This window comes from Gadus chalcogrammus, chromosome 13, assembly GCF_026213295.1.
Source record: "Gadus chalcogrammus isolate NIFS_2021 chromosome 13, NIFS_Gcha_1.0, whole genome shotgun sequence".
Taxonomy (NCBI): domain Eukaryota; kingdom Metazoa; phylum Chordata; class Actinopteri; order Gadiformes; family Gadidae; genus Gadus; species Gadus chalcogrammus.
In genome coordinates, this window is record NC_079424.1 from 8,747,912 (window position 1) to 8,766,857 (window position 18,946).

At 44.9% G+C, this 18,946-nt stretch overlaps 1 protein-coding gene across 2 annotated transcripts; it reads right to left on the minus strand.

Annotated features, from left to right (window-relative positions):
* Nucleotides 1–27: 27 nt before the first annotated feature.
* Nucleotides 28–14,797, minus strand: angpt4 (angiopoietin 4). Of its 2 annotated transcripts, none has more exons than XM_056605797.1 (10): nt 13,716–14,797; nt 7,176–7,331; nt 6,401–6,537; nt 6,133–6,217; nt 5,580–5,727; nt 5,219–5,316; nt 4,834–4,935; nt 3,624–3,790; nt 2,551–2,684; nt 28–1,984 (listed from the first exon to the last, which is right to left on the minus strand). In XM_056605797.1, exons 1-10 carry the CDS (start codon nt 14,088–14,090, stop codon nt 1,824–1,826), a joined length of 1,563 nt encoding a protein of 520 aa, XP_056461772.1. In that variant the 5' UTR covers nt 14,091–14,797; the 3' UTR covers nt 28–1,823. The 2 variants fall into 2 exon arrangements, with proteins under 2 accessions (XP_056461772.1, XP_056461773.1); XM_056605798.1 differs by having other exon boundaries at nt 30–1,984; nt 6,401–6,522.
* Nucleotides 14,798–18,946: the final 4,149 nt, after the last annotated feature.

Consider the following 18,946-nt stretch of genomic DNA (forward strand, 5'->3'; position numbering starts at 1 on the left):
CATACATTATTTATTTGGAAAAGGTCTTTATTTAATCACTTTTTGTTACGTTTTTTTGATCATATATTGAAAAGACATATATTGAGTTTGACTTATACATTCCGCCTCATTCTATTTAAATTCGACTTAATTCAGGCATGCTATTGTACTTCACTAGTGACCAAATATGCAATTGTAATTGTTATTGAACTACTAAACCTCATCATAAGTACTTAAACGCAAAGGAAGAACATATACCAAAGAAAGAACATATACGCACTGAACAACATTTCTAGTCGCTCAATACTACAATGTATAGCCTATGCTGTAATGTTAGAAATGTACCACAAGAGGGCATAAGATTATCGTTAGCATTCATTTTCAGAAACAATTACAAAAGCAAACACCTGCTAGATGACATTTTGCAAATGTAGAATGCATCCTGACAGTTGAACCTGACTCAACCTCTCGTAGTTAACTACCGTTACAACGTTTTTATATTACCTGTAAATTGTCATTCTCGATGATAATTTGCAGAAGTTTTGAAGAACGATATGCATCAAATGATATATGGGTTAAGAGATAGCAAGGCAGTCTAGAACGTTTCCGACGCACTGCGACCCAAACGTGAGAGCAGAGGTTAGCATCTGAAAAATGTGCATGCAACGTAAAGTCATGAGAAACACTCAACGAGGTTACCCTGGCAGGAAGCGTCTCAAGCAAACAAACAATTTTATGCACTTTCTAAAAAAGTTTGAATAACAACAAATATATTTTATGTGAACTTTAAAATGTGTGTGTGTGTGTGTGTGTGTGTGTGTGTGTGTGTGTGTGTGTGTGTGTGTGTGTGTGTGTGTGTGTGTGTGTGTGTGTGTGTGTGTGTGTACGTATGTGTGTGTGTGTGTGTGTTTGCGTGCGTGTGAGAGCAAGGAAGGAGAGAGCGAGAGAGAGAGTCTAAAGAGACTAGAGGGGAGAAACTAAAGATAGAGAGGTAGTTTTGAAAACATTTAAAACCAGCCGACATCTCTAGCTGTACTATGTGGTAGTGATAGTCACTAGAGAGCAGATCATTCATTTAGACATTCAGCAGACACTTTTATCCAAAGCTTTTATCCAATACATACGATACCGGTCATTAAGAGTCGAACACCTGACTACCCTTTCCTGTGGTGGACTACAGAGTCAAATGTTCCAGGTTCAGCTGGCACATTTTATTACATCATGAGTTCTGGGATTTCTGCCATGATGAGGTTAACATTGATTGAAATGTTTTACTAAAGACTCATTAATCTCTTTGGGATTATAGATGATGATACAAACCCTAAAATCATATTAATTAATTACTTGATCTTGTTTTTCTCATTAAGTCCCTTGACAAACAGCTGGATATAAGGTATATGTTTGGTTGAATAGGTGGATTATATGAACAACCAAGGTTAAATACTTTGCTATTCATTATTATCTGAGCAGGACTTCCATGTCCATCTAGGTCCGTTGCTGTAAACCATCCTCTTGTTTATGTAAGTGTAAACAAAGATATTTTTAATACATTATTTATATATATATATATATATATATATATATATATATATATACACATACATATATATGTAAAATATACAGTAGAGATAATCAAGAGCAAATATTATCCATATTCTTTCGTTTCCGCCTCAATGTAGGTGCAGTCCTGATTGGTCGACTCCTGACCAATGGATGAACCGTCCCTCCTCATACAGGCCTGGTTCTCGGGTCAGACAATTAAGGAGTCTGTCCAGGTAACATCGTCTATAGAGTTATAGAGAGTTATAGGAGGCCGACCATCAGGGTGGAGCGTAGGGGTGGTGTTAGAAGTCGTAGGGTCGAACCATCATGGCGGTGGACTGTAGGGAGTAGCTGGGTCCTCTAAAGTGATGCCACTTGATGCCGTTGAGCTTTCTGATGTTCTGGCCAAGAGAGTAGTACATCCCGTTGAGATTAGAGAGACCACAGGCCTCAAACCACCATCCTGAGGGAGAGAGAGACATAGAGAGACATAGAGAGGGAGAAAGGGAGAGAGGAATAGAGAGAGACAGAGGGTATATTGCTTTGGCAATATAAATGCAAGTTTCGATGACAATAATGCCCTTTGAATCTTAAGAGAGGGCGAGAGAGATTTGTAGCGTTTGCCTGTTAATGCCCTGATATATTTAAAATAAAATGTTTCTAGATTAAATGGTTTGCATTGTCTGTCGAACTGCTGTCGAACACTAGCCTGGGTATACCCATGCTGCCTTGCGCGCAAATTCATTGCGCGCTGCTAGGCATCTAAATGTAGATTGAGAAATGAGGTCTGGTGTTAGCCAGGCTAGTCGAACACAGGGCATTTTAAAGAATTGCGTTGGATGTTCCTGGGAAAATCTCAACTTGTTTGTGTGCCTGTGTGTGCCTGTATTTGAATATGTGTGTGTGTGTGTGTGTGTGTGTGTGTGTGTGTGTGTGTGTGTGTGTGTGTGTGTGTGTGTGTGTGTGTGTGTGTGTGTGTGTGTGTGTGTGTGTGTGTGTGTGTGTGTGTGTGTGTGTGTCTGGCTCTACCTCCAGTGAGCATAAGGGCACATTTGCAGGTGTCACAGTTATCGTTGTCCTGGTCCGGCGTGCTGAAGGCCATCCCATGAGAAGACAGACTGCTCTGTCTGCCTGCTGTCCCACTGTAACCCCTAGCAACCAGCCTGGAGACACAGAGAGTGACACTGTAACCCCCAGCTACCAGCCTGGAGAGAGAGACACTGTAACCCTTGGTAATCAGCCTGCATATGGAGAGACATACTGTAACCGCTAGCAACCAGTCAGGAGACAAAGAGAAAGACACTGTAATCCCCATCAACCAGTCTGGACCTTAACCCAGGGCAACCAGCCGGGATTAAGAGGGAGACACTAATCTGCGCAGATCCCGGGAGGGGGGCGGCGGAATGTGCTTGTCCACCTAAATTGTCGCCCCATTTATAAATTATTTCAAAATAAATTATGCAATTAAAAATATATACTTAATAGAAGCCGACTCCTGGTGCTGTATTTGTGGATGTGTGGCTCTGTAGAATAGGTAAATATGTATAGTGAGACGTACAACTGAATTATTAATATATATTTGAAAGTGTCAGTGAACCCACTGTTATAGCTGGAAGTGTACGAGAAGCTAAACCCTCTCTCAGACGCCGCAGTCAAACGCTGACAAGAGAGAGCTCCACATGTTCACATCCTCGCCTAGATTACTATGTACACAATCATATAAGACATGTAACCACATTTAAAGCCAAAAAAAGACTGTACGCTAATAATAATTGGCTGTGTTCCTGCCAGAGCACATCATTTGATATGAGAACTGCGCCCTTGGAGACACTATAACCACTAGCATTCAGAGAGGAGACAGAGAGAGAAACGGTAAGAGAGAGAGAGAGAGAGAGAGAGAGAGAGAGAGAGAGAGAGAGAGAGAGAGAGAGAGAGAGAGAGAGAGAGAGAGAGCGAGAGGTATGTTTGTGGTTTCCTGTAGCTCTTTGTGTGTGGGCGTGTGCGTATAAGTGTGCGGATGACCTGTATTCGTGTGTGTTTAGCCTTTATATCTGTTTGTGTGTGTGTGTGTCTGTGTCTGTGTGTGTGTGTGTGTGAATGACCTGTATCTGTGACTTTCGCTGGCCAGGTTGAAGAGGTCGTACTGGGAGTAGACCTGGTTCCCCTCCCAATCCCGGAGCTCCACCCGTAGAGAGTACTGACCCAGCAGGCTCAGCCGGTGAAGGGCCTCCAGGCCAAGCCACTGCTCCCCCAGAGGGTCCCCGAAGCCCTGCAGGTGTCAGCATTACCACAGCCTGATCAGCCCAGCACCAGGGACCATATTAGGCTTTCACAACATTTTCGGCTTGTCCAAAATGTATTGTTTTCCATTTCGCCCGGTTGGGTTCACAGTAGGGTGCGACAAATGTCATAGCTGCGTTCACAACAAACACCACAGGGTTTTCAACTCTATCAGGATGGGATTAATTGGAATGGACTAATTGGTGTGATTGTGACAGCCCCCTGAAGACACTTACAATCATATAAGTGCTGCATAACATTATCATCCGGGGTCTCATTTATAACCGTTGCGTACGCACAAAAAGGGGCTGAAAGTGGCGTACGTGACTTTCCACGCCATAGTTGTGATCTATAAAAAACTAACTTGACGGGAGAATGTGCGCAGCCCTAAGCAATCTCTGACCCATGCGTACGCATGGTTTGGAGGAAAAGGAAAACGCTTTTTTAGCTTTTCTTAGTCCTTTTGCCATTGTTTCCGAAAAGACATAATACTTGCATCTTAGTCCGTTTTTGTATGCAGATCGCATTCATGAGGTTGTTTGCATTGCCCATTTATGGTTAGAAAGGGGCGTGCACACGGCGGAACGTGAAGCTGAAGCAAAGATTGCTTAGAGGTGTGTGTACGCAGGGTTTTATAAGTCTGAATATTTTTTGGCGCACGCAAAACTTGGCTTTTGGGTGTACGTACACTTTTAGTAACGATCCCACGCACAGTTTTATAAATGAGACCCCTGATGATTAAGCAGACACCTTTCTCACAGTGACATACAAGTGAGGCTGAGAACAATCCAAGCCGACGATCAGAGTGATTACGAAACAATTCTTTGGTCCAGGTTTCTGCACAGAAACAGAATTGCAGCAACAACAGGAAGCAGAACAACGGGTTATCAAGGTTAGTAGAGCGCAAGCCATTCGCGGGCGTGAATAATTAGGCCGTCCAACCACATCATTCAACAGCATCATGTGCAACCAATGCCGATTTTTGTCTCCGAATCCGCTGATGGTTGATGCTGTACGATTGACAGAACCCACCATCTTGTATTCCCTCCAGGTCCTCTGGAAGTCGACGCTGCCGTCAAATCGTTTCTGGAACACCAGCCAGCCCCCTCCGCTGGTCTCCATGTCACAGTACACCTGCAGCACAACACACCTGTTCGTCAACAACGTCACCTCATAGGGCAGCAGGAAGCACACCTGGTAACCTTACGAGGCAGAGGAAGCTCATCGTGGAAACACAGCTTGTTACCTTATAAGGTTATAGGTACCCACATCTTGTTTCCATATAAGGTAACAGGGAACCCACCATGTGACCTTATAAGGTAATAAGTAACCCACCTTGTTACCATATAAGGTAGCAGGAAACCTACAATAACAACACAGAAGCTAGTAGGAACCACAGCGACAACGGGGTTTTCACCTGGACGGGGTGGGAGATGTTGGTGATGTAGATGTCATAGAGACCACTGGTGGAGTGTCCTGCCTTGAAGATATCTGTACAGTCCCTCCATCGATGCACTGCATGGGGAAACCCCACAGACACGCACATAGAAAAGTTCATGAGGGTATAGATGAGGGTCATTTGTGTATCATTTGCCATACGGCTAGCCACCATATTCAGGAGTGTGTGTATTTGTGTGTTTAAATATGTGTGTGTGTGTGTGTGTGTGTGTGTGTGTGTGTGTGTGTGTGTGTGTGTGTGTGTGTGTGTGTGTGTGTGTGTGTGTGTGTGTGTGTGTGTGTGTGTGTGTGTGTGTGTGTGTGTGTGTGTGTGTGTCTACCTGTGGTGCTACTCATCATTGTTAGCAGTGAGTGGACAGACGCCATCAGCTGAGCCTGGGTCATCTGGAGCGCTGTGCTGTTTCTTCTAGCAACCATCAGTTGTCGTTCCAGTGATTCCATGGCAACCATTTGACTTTTTACCATAGCCTATCAGAGAGAAGGACAGACTATCACTGTCCGACAATAAAGGACAGACTATAGCTGTTATGAAGGAAAGAATGTTTCTGTGATGAAGAACAGACTGTAGCTGTGATCAAGAACATACTGTATCTGTGATAAAGGACAGACTTTAGCCGTGATATAGGATGCATTGTAACCGTGATAAAGGACAAACTGTAGCTGTGATAATGGACAGACTGTAACCGTGATAAAGGAAGGACTGCTACAGTGATAAAGGATGGACTGTTGCTGTGATAAAGGACATACTTTAACCGTGATAAAGGATGGACTGTAACCATGATAAAGGATGGACTGTTGCTGTGATGAGGATCAGACTGTAGCTGTGACGAAGATCAGACGAATAAATAAATGATAAAAATAAAATAAATGTACCTGCAGTTGGTTTTTACCCTCCTTGAGGTCTTCCAGCTGTCCTCTCTGCTGTGACTCCAACATCTGCACCTTCTGCTCCAGACGGCTGAGAGACATAGAGACACATAGAGAGAGACAGAGATATTCACAGTGAGCGTCAATGTGTTGCAAAGGTGGTCATCACATGGCCATGTTACTGATAATTAGTAGGCAGCTGTAGATCGTACCCGAAGACTATTGATGATTGTTTAATGATCTTTTATTAATTTATACTGTATTATTTTCTGACCTGTTGTGGTGGTGCAGTCGGTTGATCTGATTGGTCTGCAGAAGGAGTTCCTTCTCCAGCCTATTGGTGGACAGATGGTTCTCTAGAAGCTGGACCTCAATCCTGCTGGTCTTGTTCAACACCTGCTGGGACAGCACCTGGTTTTAGTGGTACCAATCCCCTGACATCATCATCCTCATCATCATCATCATCATCATCATCATCATCATCATCATCATCATCATCATCATCATCATCATAATCAATGGCTAATGAATAATCACAAGGTGCTAGGGATAAAGACTAGAGGCAATTAGCTAGTGGTTTAAGGCTGGTGACTAGCGGTTGGAGGTAAGAGGCAGAGGTGACAGACGAGAGACTAGTGGTTAGAGCTTAGTGGCTAGAGGCTACAGACTAGGCTAGCAGTTGGTCGTTACTGGCTAGTGGCTAGAGACTAGAGACTAGTGGCTAGTTGTTGGAGGTAAGTGACAAGAGGCTAGAGACTAGAGGCTGGCAACTGGTAGGTAGAGGATAGCGGCCAGCGGCTAGAGACTGGTCACTAGAGTAGAGGCTAGTGTCTAGAAGCTAGAGACTAGGGGCTGGAGACTAGTCACTTGTGGCTAGTGACTCGAGGTTATAATCGAGTCTGTAGTGGCTAGGGGAAAGTGTTTAGTTGCAAGTGCCTGGCAGATGAAGACTAGGCTAGGAACCATTTACCAGGGAACAGCAAGCTAGGAAATAGAGACAAGCGACTAGCAGCTAGCGGTCAATGACCAGTATAGAGGCTTAAATTCACCTTGGCCTCCACCAGACTCAGCTTGTGAGTCTGCTGCACGTTGTGGCTGAGCAGGCTGCTTCCTAGCTCCAACATGGTAGCGGTCTGGTCCTGGACTGCCTGGTGCTGCAGCCGGGCCCCCTTCCGGCCTGCACCCAACTGCAGGGACGCCTCCAACTGCACAACATAGGGGTGGGGGGGTGCGAGAGGAACATTAGAGGACCAAATGAAAGAAAGCGATTAACCCTTATGGGATAATTGAGACCATCCAAATATGGTATAGTAATAATCTCTTTATTACCATGCCGTTTAATAATCTCCCTGTTTACCATTCCACCGCTGAGATTTGTGTGCTCCCAAATAAAAATAACAATTCCTACAATACGATAGGTATCCACAGCTACACTGTGAATATCTAATGACAGAAATGCAGTTATACAAAAAAAGTAAGAAAGAATAATAACCAAGTTATGAGAGAATGAAAGAAAGACTACAAAGGAAAGAAAAACAATGAAACAAACAATGAATCAAACAATTACAGAAAGACAGACAGAAATAAACAATTCCTTGCCAACTTAAACATTTTGATAAGCGACCCAGGGTTGCATGACACGACCTTTCAACCCTGCTTGATAAATTAAACCCCTCCTCCCAAGGAGAGTTTAAGTATCCTCTTCCCTTAAGTAGAAATAAGTAAGACAGCATTGCTCCCCTAGAAATGCCATGGAAGTAGGAGAGAGTTCAGTTGATAAATTAATAGAAATAATATATGTTATTATAAATAATAGATAAATATACCCCACAGTACCAGCAGATGGAGGGTCTCATATTGGGCCCTTTATCCCAGAGAGAGGGTCTCTCTCTGGGCTCTGTAACCCAGAGGGAGGGCCTCTCTCTGGGATACAGAGCCCAGGGAGAGGGTCTCTCTCTGGGCTCTGTACCCCAGAGGGAGGGCCTCTCTCTGGGTCCTGTATCCCAGAGGGAGGCCCTCTCTCTGGACAGCAGGCACTGTCACTTTATCCCAGAGGATCCATCTGTAATTGTTTTTTCTTCCTTGCTTCCTTCCTTTTTTCCCCCCATTGTTTCTTGATAAAGGTTTCTTTTTGGATTTGCCTTCTCACTGCCCCCCCCCATAGTTAACAGTCACATGACTTCTGCTGCTCTAATTCTGGTTAAATTACACTGTTCACACCTGGAGAGACCATACCTTGGAGAGAGACAGAACCATGGAGAGACAGAACCTTCGAGGGACAGAACCATGGAGAGACAGAACCATGGAGAGACAGAACCTTCGAGAGACAGAACCATGGAGAGACAGAACCATGGAGAGACAGAACCAGACGACCAGAGAGTTTGATGGAAGGAATGCTAAGTCATTTGGTGGGTGTTGTGCTTGGACTTGTTCCAAACACTGTGCGTGTGTTTGTGTGTGTGTGCGTTTGTGTGTGTGTGTGTGTGTGTGTGTGTGTGTGTGTGTGTGTGTGTGTGTGTGTGTGTGTGTGTGTGTGTGTGTGTGTGTGTGTGTGTGTGTGTGTGTGTGTGTGTGTGTGTGTGTGTGTGTGCGTGCGTGCGTGCGTGCGTGCGTGCGTGCGTGCGTGCGTGCGTGCGTGCGTGCGTGTGTGTGTGTGTGTGTGTGTGTGTGTGTGTGTTTACACAAAAAGCTTGTAAAACATCTGTAATTGCGTGTAAGATAGCAAACAATGGAAGAGAGGGAGATGAGGGAGGGTTGAGGGGAAAGAGAGCGAGAGTGAGAAGGTCAGCATCCCCACAGAGTGTAGCTGTGATAAAGGCCAGAGTGTAGCTGTGATAAAGGCCAGAGTGTAGCTGTGATAAAGGACTGATTGTAACTGTGATAAAACCCAAACCCTATAGCTGTGTAAAAGGACAGAGTGTAGCTGTGATAATGGACTGACTGTAGCTGTGATAGTTTAGAGTGTGTGTTAGAGTTTAAAGAGCTTTGAGACCTACAAATCAACTTTTCTGGCTCTATGTGTCGGGTGTGTTCCCCGAGTTGGGGATGTATAATACTGAACCTTAATCCACATGTTAGATGCGTACTCCAACACATTGTCATACTCCAAAACTCATATACTGCAAAATATAAAACTGTAAGTTATATACTCATAACTTATTGTCATACTCGAAAAAAACACCATTTGTGTTCCAGAAAATGTCCCTTAAACACATGAATGTTGAATACATCACATACTTAGCCATCGTGATTCCCCTTTCTGGCTGGGGGATTGTTAACAGCTTGTTGTGTAACTAGCGATGTGATCGCGCCAGACATGATCCATGACTTAGTACTCAGGACGGGGAAGGTTCTGGAAGCCATTTGTTCTGTCAGCAGTTTAGATGGAAGAGCAAGCAGAGATTAAAGACTTCTAATGCAATCAGGCCTCAACCGGGAATATGTGAGCAGGTTCCAGGGAGTACTAATCAAGATTCAGATTTTGCTTTGTTGTTCCAACAAAACAACACTTTCCATGTAAACTATAAATATCTGTTGAATTTGTATGCATTATATTGTTGCTGAAAAACATACATGACGCAAGAAACTGAAGAAGGTCTCATCTTCTTCCATTTTTAGCGGCCGGTATGTACATAGCATGAGACTACGGTTCATGCATTTCAGTAAGGTCCTATGTCATCAGAGTGTAGAGTCCTGGCGCTGGCCCAATGATCAAGGCACTCAGAGAAACTAAATCCATCAGATCCAGAGATACGCAGAATAGTGTCTGTCTGTCAGTGTGAGGGTCCAGCACAACATTTCCTTTGGACGGGAGGGAGATGGCGAACTATTGGACCCTGACCCAGACGGCCCCAGGGACCATGAGGCTGAATAACGACCCAGTAATGAAGTTCTGGAGCGCTCCACTGCAGCGCTGTATTTACATAAGCTTGGTGTGTTGGGTGTATGCGTCTGATTGTGTGCGGGTGCCTGCGTGTGTGTGTGTGTGTGTGTGTGTGTGTGTGTGTGTGTGTGTGTGTGTGTGTGTGTGTGTGTGTGTGTGTGTGTGTGTGTGTGTGTGTGTGTGTGTGTGTGTGTGTGTGTGTGTGTGTCTCAGGTCAATAGAGGTCAACAACACAATATTTCATCTGGAAGGAGAGGAGTAGAGGATGAGGAAAGGAGAAGAGGAGGAGAGGAGGAGAAGAGGAAAGGAGGAGAGGAGGAGAGGAGGAGAAGAGGAAAGGAGGAGAGGAGGAGAGGAGGAGAAGAGGAAAGGAGGAGAGGAGGAGAAAAGGAAAGGAGGAGAGGAGGAGGGGCAGCAGAGGGCCGAGGGGGGAAGGAGGAGCAGGAGGAGGAGTAATGGAATAGAGGAGTGGAGGAGGAGGATGAGAGGAGGAGATGAGAGGAAGAGCAGCAGCAGAGGAGAGAAGAGGAGGAGAGGAGGAGAGGAGGAGAGGAGGAGAGGAGGAGAGGCATAAAGGAGGGAAGGAGGAGGAGGATAGGAATAAGGAGACATATGACATCACAGCTGTCCGCTGTCTGGTTCCAAGACACAAAGTCCCTAGAATGCTACAAAAAGTAGCTTTTGCAAAAACTCTCTTGTACACAAAAAGTGTACAATAAAGTTCTAGAGAATGGAAAACTTTATTTGCATCCAGCCTTCTCTCTTGTTCATCAAGAGTATAAAATATGAATAATAATAAAGCAATAACAATATAATAATACCATAAAAATGCAATAGTAATAGTGCCTTGAGACAGAGTGGCCCTTGTCCCACAGCAATAGGTTCAGCGTTTACCATGCTACGCTAAGCTATATGCTACCTCAAGCTATACGCTACATCAGGCCTATTCAACTAGCTGCCCTTGGGCCAAATGCGGCCCCTCTTAATTTTTTTCTGACCCGCAAGAGGTTGCATGCAAAAAATAAATAAAATAAAGAAGAAACATAGTTTCTCAAAATGGCTCAAAATGGCTCATATGTACAGTAGTTCTGTTTTGTGATGATTCAAACAACATGGTTGAATTCTAAATACGTGTCCAAAATATGTGAGAACAAAATCTTTTATAATGATACGATTAAAAGTGAAGAAGGAAGGAATGCGTCTGACAAGTTTATTCCATGTAGTAGTACTATAGATATTAAGTTAACACTACTTTAAGTACGATTTATTTGTAGTGATTCATTCACGTAGTTTTACTCTGTTTGGCCCATATACCCCCAGTGGTTTTCCTTTTCGGCCCACTTGTTAAGGAGGTTGAATTGCCCTGCGCTACATGGTAGCGCCATTTGCTCCCATTGGCCGTTTGAGGCTCTGAGGTCACTCTGGCGTCACTTCAGCCGAACACAAACACAGAGAGGCTCGCCTCTGATTGATTATCAGCCCCATCTGGAGCTGCCTGCTGTGTGAGCGTTTCATAAAGTTTAACACTGTTACCCGATTACCAAAGGACAATCTGTCTTGCTGGAGCACATATTTGGTCTTAACCCAGAGTTACCCAGCGTTGTTGTTTAGGTTGGCTCTCTGATTGGCTGGGCTCTCAGGCCGCGGGTCTTGATTGGATAAGGGTTAGATGTTTTGGACTTATGTTATGAGTGTGTGTTAACACTGACCTTTCCTTACAAAGGGAATCCCCCCTCAGACCTGAGATATTATGAGCTGGGAAGAAATTTAGACACACACACACACATCCACACACACACACACACACACACACACACACACACACACACACACACACACACACACACACACACACACACACACACACACACACACACACACACACACACACACACACACACACACACACACACTCACTAAAACACAGACACACATAAGCACACATATAGACCAACATACACACAAACACAACATCTATAAACAAACATATACGGAAACACATACACACATGCGTATACAAAGTAGGGGAATGTTTCAGGTTTTTTGCTATGCCAACGGCACAGGGTGATTCTCTGGGAAAAACTAATTGACACATGAACCCCGTAATGACCGTTGTCCTCTGGGAACCGTGTGTGTGTGTGTGTGTGGTTTGGGGGGGGGGGCATTATGTATATGTGTGTATGTGTGTGTGTGTGTGTGTGTGTGTGTGTGTGTGTGTGTGTGTGTGTGTGTGTGTGTGTGTGTGTGTGTGTGTGTGTGTGTGTGTGTGTGTGTGTGTGTGTGTGTGTGTGTGTGTGTGTGTGAATAGAAAGCCCTTTCTGTTTGTCAGGTCCGGCTGACAGGATATAGATAGAGCAGCGAGTATAACTACAATTCAAAATAAACCTCAGCCTCTCCAATCCTCGCCCACTCCCTGGGGATACAGAAACGTCTAGCCACGCACAGGACTAACTTACTGTCACTCACTGACACCCATTCATACACATGTCTACTTACGCACACATATACACAGACCCACACGTACTTTCATCCATTTACAGGAGCAGTGGTATATACACAAAGGCAGAGTTTTGAAACATGCCTCGCTCTCTGTCTCTTTCTTTCTTTCTTTCTCATCTCTTTCTCCCTCTCCCTCGTTCTCATTCTCTTTCTTTCTCTCTTTCTCTCTATATCACTTTCTCTCTTTCTCGCTCCCCCTCTTTGTCATTCTCTTTCTCTCCCTCTCTTCTTCCCTCTCTCTCTAAAGTCATTTGGCAGAAAGCGAAACAAGTCCCCGGTTGACCAACTTCATTGTATTATCACAATGAACATGCACACACACACGCACACGCACACACACACACACACACACACACACACACACACACACACACACACACACACACACACACACACACACACACAAACTGAAAGAGTTTCACAGCTACACCAGAGTTTCTGCTCTCATTGTCCTCCATCCTGATTGGAATAATCTCAGGAGTGAGTGTTCCATTCCAGACCATAACCGCTTAGTAATACGACCCCTTCTCCTCCACCATCTCCAGGGGGTGGTGAGAGAGAATAGGAGTTTTGGAAGAAGGGGGGGGGGGGGGGGGGGGGGGGGGGGGGGGGGGGGGGGGGGGGAGAACAGAGGAGAGGGTGCGGCAAGTAGGATAGAAGGAGATGAGGGGAGGAGAAAAGGGGAAAGGTGGGAAGAGGGGAAGAGAGGAGGAGAGGAAACGGGAGGATAGGGCGGGAGGAGAAGGGAGGAGAGTTGGGGAGAGGCGCATCGATGAGAGAGGAGTTCCCACACTAGATAACCTGGATTAAAGACATCCACGTGTTTCAGTCAAGCCGACCCAGAGGGATCCTAAAGTGAGACTCTACCATGGTCAAATTGCTGACATACGATTGTGATGTGATCCAAACATCTTTAGTCTGGGCATGAACTGAAACTGTGAAATCGCTGTTTCAGTGTGGATGGACGGCGTTCTGAAAACTGTGCTGTAGGTACGGACGGAAATCTTTTGATGCAAATACCGAATAAGTATTGACATGGCCCGGGGGTTAACTTTAGAATGTGAGGATAGTCTAGTCAGATGGGGCGTCAGATGGATTATACGATCGAGACGTACTAGACACTGGATAGGTTGGAGTTGGGATCGAACCCTGGACCCGAGTCCAGGGTTCTGCCTCTCCAGGGTCCGAGTGGACCGGGGTCTCCTACCTTCTGCAGCCACTGTGAGGTGTTCCTCATGGCGCTCTCCAGGTGCTGCAGCTTCCCCGGGGACATGCGGCGGAGCTCCGTGGGGGGCCCGTCCCACCCGGGGGTGGGGGCGTCCCGCTGGGCACCACGCCCCACCCCCGCACCCTCCGCCAGCGGCCGGGGGTCTGAGAGGGCACCCAGCTCGGGCAGGACGAAGGTGTAGCTGCAGGGTCCCTGCTGCAGGCGCTGGAGCCTCCTCTTCTTCTCCACACCTCCGCCTACCGCCGTCTTCCCTCTCCTCTGGCTGCGTAGTCTCCCTCCTCTCTCCCTGCTGGCATGTCCTGCCACCCACAGGCAGCCAATCAGAAGCATCGTGAGAAGCTGGATTCCTCTCATGGTGCTGAGGTCTCGGCACGTTGGTCGCCGGGGTCAGTGTGACCGGGTTCAACACTATGGGGTCAAAGGTCGGCCCTGGTTACACTGTAACCCCCAGGGAGAACATTGGGAGGCTCTGGGCTGGAGCAAAGCCTTGATTAAGAGTTGGGAGTCGGACGTGGGAAAACCTCGAAAAGTTCTTGGAACTTTCAGCTCCCGATGTCCCAGGAGGTCCAACAGATCGACAGGAAATTCCTCAGTGTGATTCTCAGGGAAGGCACACCTTGTTGTGTTGAGGTGTCGCACTGTTACACAACCCCCTGCTTAGTGCCTAGCAGGGAGAACATCCATGGTTCCAGCAGAGTGTTGTAGGATTTGAATGCAAAGATAATTCCATGTCTTGATCTTCTATGCCTCCGTCTCCTTCTTCCTCCCTCTTCTTCTTTGATTTAATTGAGGAAATTCAGGAATTTTATCTCAAGTTTTTCTTCTGAGACCAAACGGTTTCTCTTGATGACGATCAGTTCTTTGAAGACAAAACCCCTGACAAAGAAACAGTAAAGAAGATACATGCACAAAGAAGAAATACAGTGAGAGAGAATAGATTGGTAGGAGTGAAGGATAAGGACTACAGAAGGGAGTGTTGTTGAAGAACTTGAGAAACAAAAAAAGGAATGAGACTACAGAGAGAGACTACAAGGTATCTGAAAGACCAACCCTTAGAGAGAGAGAGAGAGAGAGAGAGAGAGAGAGAGAGAGAGAGAGAGAGAGAGAGAGAGAGAGAGAGAGAGAGAGAGAGAGAGAGAGAAAGTGTAGAAAGTGCTCTCCTATCATTCTGCTCTGGTGGCTCTGGTTCCTGAAGTGACTGAAGTCAAATAAATCTGCTCTCTTATCACTGGTGAGAGAGAGAGAGAGAGAGAGAGAGAGAGAGAGAGAGAGAGAGAGAGAGAGAGAGAGAGAGAGAGAGAGAGAGAGAGAGAGAGAGAGAGAGGGGAAGGGCGGGAGGGATATTTCTAGGAGAGCTATTTACCTCGCATGGAGGGGAAAAAGAGGAGGCAAAACACATCAGAGGGGAGAAAGGGCAAAAGAGAGGAGGGGAGAGAAAGCATGAAGGAGAGATAAAGAAAGGATAAAAAGTGTTTATGTGACGGGGTAGGGCAGGGGTCAGTAGCTCTTTAAGAATACTTTATCTCTAAATTATCGTTCTCTTTCTTGCTTTCTCTCTTCTCTCTTCTCTCTCTTTCACTTTATTGAAGTGGCACCAGATGCCTTATATGGTCATTCAACGGAGCGGGCAGTGGGGAACCCTGGCACACCGGCCTTTTAGCTTTGAGCTGTGACCAGGTGCCTTTAACATGTGACCAGGTGACTTTAACATGTGACCAGGAGACTTTATCTTGCAACTTGGTGACTTTAACCTGCACTTTAACATGCAACAAGGTGACTTTAACCTGCAACTGGGTGACTTTAAGCTGTGAACAGGTGACTTAAACATGCAACCAGGTGACTATAACCTGCAACTATGTGAATGTAACATGGGACCACTTATATGCAACCAGGTGACTTTAACATGCGACCAGGTGACTTTGATCTGAAACCGGGTGACTTTAACCTGCAACTAAGTGACTTTTTAGCTGTGACCAGGTGTATTTAACATTCAACTAGGAGGCTTTAACATGTAACTAGGTGAATTTCAATTGCGACTATCACTTCAAGATCCAACGAGGTGACTTTAACCTGCAACCAGGTGACTTTAACAAGAGAGCAGGTGACTTTAACATGCAACTATGTGACTTTTAGCTGTGACCAGGTGACTTTAAACTGCAACTAGGTGACATTAACATGCGACCAGGGGACTTGTAAATGCGACCATGTTTCTTTAAAATGCGACCAGTTGTCTTTAACATGCGACCATGTGACTTTATCATGCAGACAAGTGACTTTAACATGCAAACATGAATAAAATACACTGGCTTAATGTAATCTAACATACACAATAATAAACAGTGCAGGCAGGAGCAATCAATTATGTTAAGTTGAATGTAAATAAAACAACAGTCAGTCAACATTCATTATTCATAGTATTCACCGTATGCTAAACAACCAACTGAAGTTGAAGAGTCTTACATGCAATACAATAATATGATCAGTTGAACTAACTCATTATATCGATGGAAAATCAGTCCCAAATCCGACCAGGGTAGACCAGACCAGACTAGACCAGATCAGACCAGGCTAGAAAAGACACCCCCTCCCCTACCAGGATGGTGGGAACAGATACTTTAAGACTGTTTTTTAAGTTATTATAATCATAATTGTTTGGGATTTGGTATCAGGTATCTTTTACTCTGTATTTTCTATATTTTGTTTTGTTTATTTGTTTTGTCTAAAGGGAAAGAAAGAAATTCAAAACTCTATCACTTTCTCTGGCTTCTCATCTCTCTCTCTCTCTCTCTCTCTCTCTCTCTCTCTCTCTCTCTCTCTCTCTCTCTCTCTCTCTCTCTCTCTCTCTCTCTCTCTCTCTCTCTCTCTCTATGTCAGAGAAGCCAAATGGGTTTGTTTATAATAATTTATTTTTAAGGGGCCAAGCACATGGTGATTGTTGTCTTTTTCATTTTTAATCTGCCACTTTCTCTGGTACGGCCACCAATCCCAAGTTGCCTTTTTTTGGAAACTTTCAAGAACGATAGAGGGTGACTCAAGACGAATAACATTTATACCGTGAAATGATGGCGCTATAGCAATTTAATATAATCAAGAAAATTGTTAACATCATATTCCCTGACCCCTTTGACCTACAGTCACAATCTGATTATAAGGTATGTAAAATAAATAACAAAGCCACTAGAATCCTATGAAACATGCATAGGTAGGCTTATAAACGTATGTGTGCAGAATATTTTTGACGTAGGTCAAACAGTCAATATATGCCAGAGCTGCAATAATTTGAATTTTGAACTGTTCCTTTTAATAATAAAATTAATGACTTTCCGACAGAGCCTACATTATGTTTCACCCCTGGCATGAATGTATTGTTACAAAAAGTTGTATAATTCTGAAAGGTTAAAGGTAACATCAAGGAGTTTGTACGCGTATCAACAGACCTAAGCTTAGGCTTTTCCTTGATTGTTAACCCGATAAAAACAATAAGGGTCGTGATCATCCAAACTAGGCTTGACCCCCAATAATCGCTGCTTGCAGATTTCTTTATATTTATTCTTGGCTCATCCTTTTTTCTATCTGAAGATAAACCAATGGGCTACACAGTCAGTGCAAGACATCTAAAGTATTGTAGTGACGTTGAGCAACGTCAGGTCCTGGCAGTCCTCAGTAGTGAGGAAGCATCATATCATCGGTTGATAAATGAAAAAAAAAAACAGACCACAGCATGGAATCAACTGTCATCTAAGATGTCTCTTCTAGTATCTAAACAGAGTGCAGATTGCTGTAGGCATCAAAATATATGCATACCAGATACATGTTCCTTTTAGTGATGGTGAATAATAATCATATCAGAAGTACATTTCAGCAGTGGGTTCTAAATTCAACACTAGTGCTAAAAACCGAAGTCAGGAAGAGTGCGGAAGCCATTCTGGTTGAATCTTAGATACGTCCTTTATTGATGAAAAACATTATGGGAGAAATGAGCGATAGAACATAGATGTAATCAAACTGCTGACCATATGGAAAATATGATTTTCCCGAAAATACGGAGGCACAATTTGATTGTACTGAAATCTACCGTTTTCCGTTAGTGCTTTGTAATGAGTCCTGAGATTCCGGTTTCTGGCAGCAGGGAGGACTGACAGATCGCAGAGTCCACTACAGAACATGGTTTATCTCAGAGAAGACGCTGGCATCAATGGATCAGAGCCTATTCCCACCATTAACACAGCAGTGTTTACATGGAGCTATCTACTGCATTCTCCTTCCGTCTCTGAGAAACATGATAACACAGTAGGGGTCGGATTAAACGGCTGTTAAAAATAAGAAAAAAATTGTGAACATGGTCCAATCGGAGAGTAGAAGAAGCTGCCATGGACCAATTAGGCAAGGCAATCAGACAGGGAAAGGAGTTTCTGACAGTGATGAGGGGAACTTGGTGGAGGTTGCCGATGATATCTCCACCATGTTCTGCTTCAACACTTACACTCCCCATAACCTCGTCCCTGCACGCCTCTACACCACCACGCTCCTACACCATTCCCACTACACCACCACCCTAATACACACCCAACGCCCTTCTACACAACCACCCACTTCACCATCCCTGCTACACCAGCACCCTCTTACATAACCCCCAACCTTTCTACACCACCACCCCTTCTACATAACCCCCAACTCTTCTACACCACCCTTCAACACCACCACCACCATCCCTCCTCCCCCTCCTACATCACCCCCTACCCTTCTACCCCATCTCATACACCACCCCACTTAGCCCCCTACACTACCACCCCACTGAACCACCACCCTTCTACACCTCCACCCACTACACCACTGCCATCCTACACTATTCCCACTCACCTTCACCCTCCTACATCACCACCCCACCCTCCTATACCACCACCCTCCTACACCGCCACTCCTTCTACATCACCATCCTCCCGATGAGAAACGTCTGGCAGTGTGGTCCATCCAAAGTGTTCTCATCTCACAACAGAGAACACGTGGATACCGATGCTGTGAATGTGTGCACATAGGCAGTGGTAGAGAGGGAGGCACACTCTAGCAATATGGCTTTAAATATGCTCTTTTTCTCTGAGCTTATTGTTGATGTTTTATTATAAGAAGTATTACTTTGTTGTTCTCAGTTAGTTGAGACAGTATGAGATTACAATCTGAGAGGGATTGTGATCTGTGTTTCTTTTGAGTAA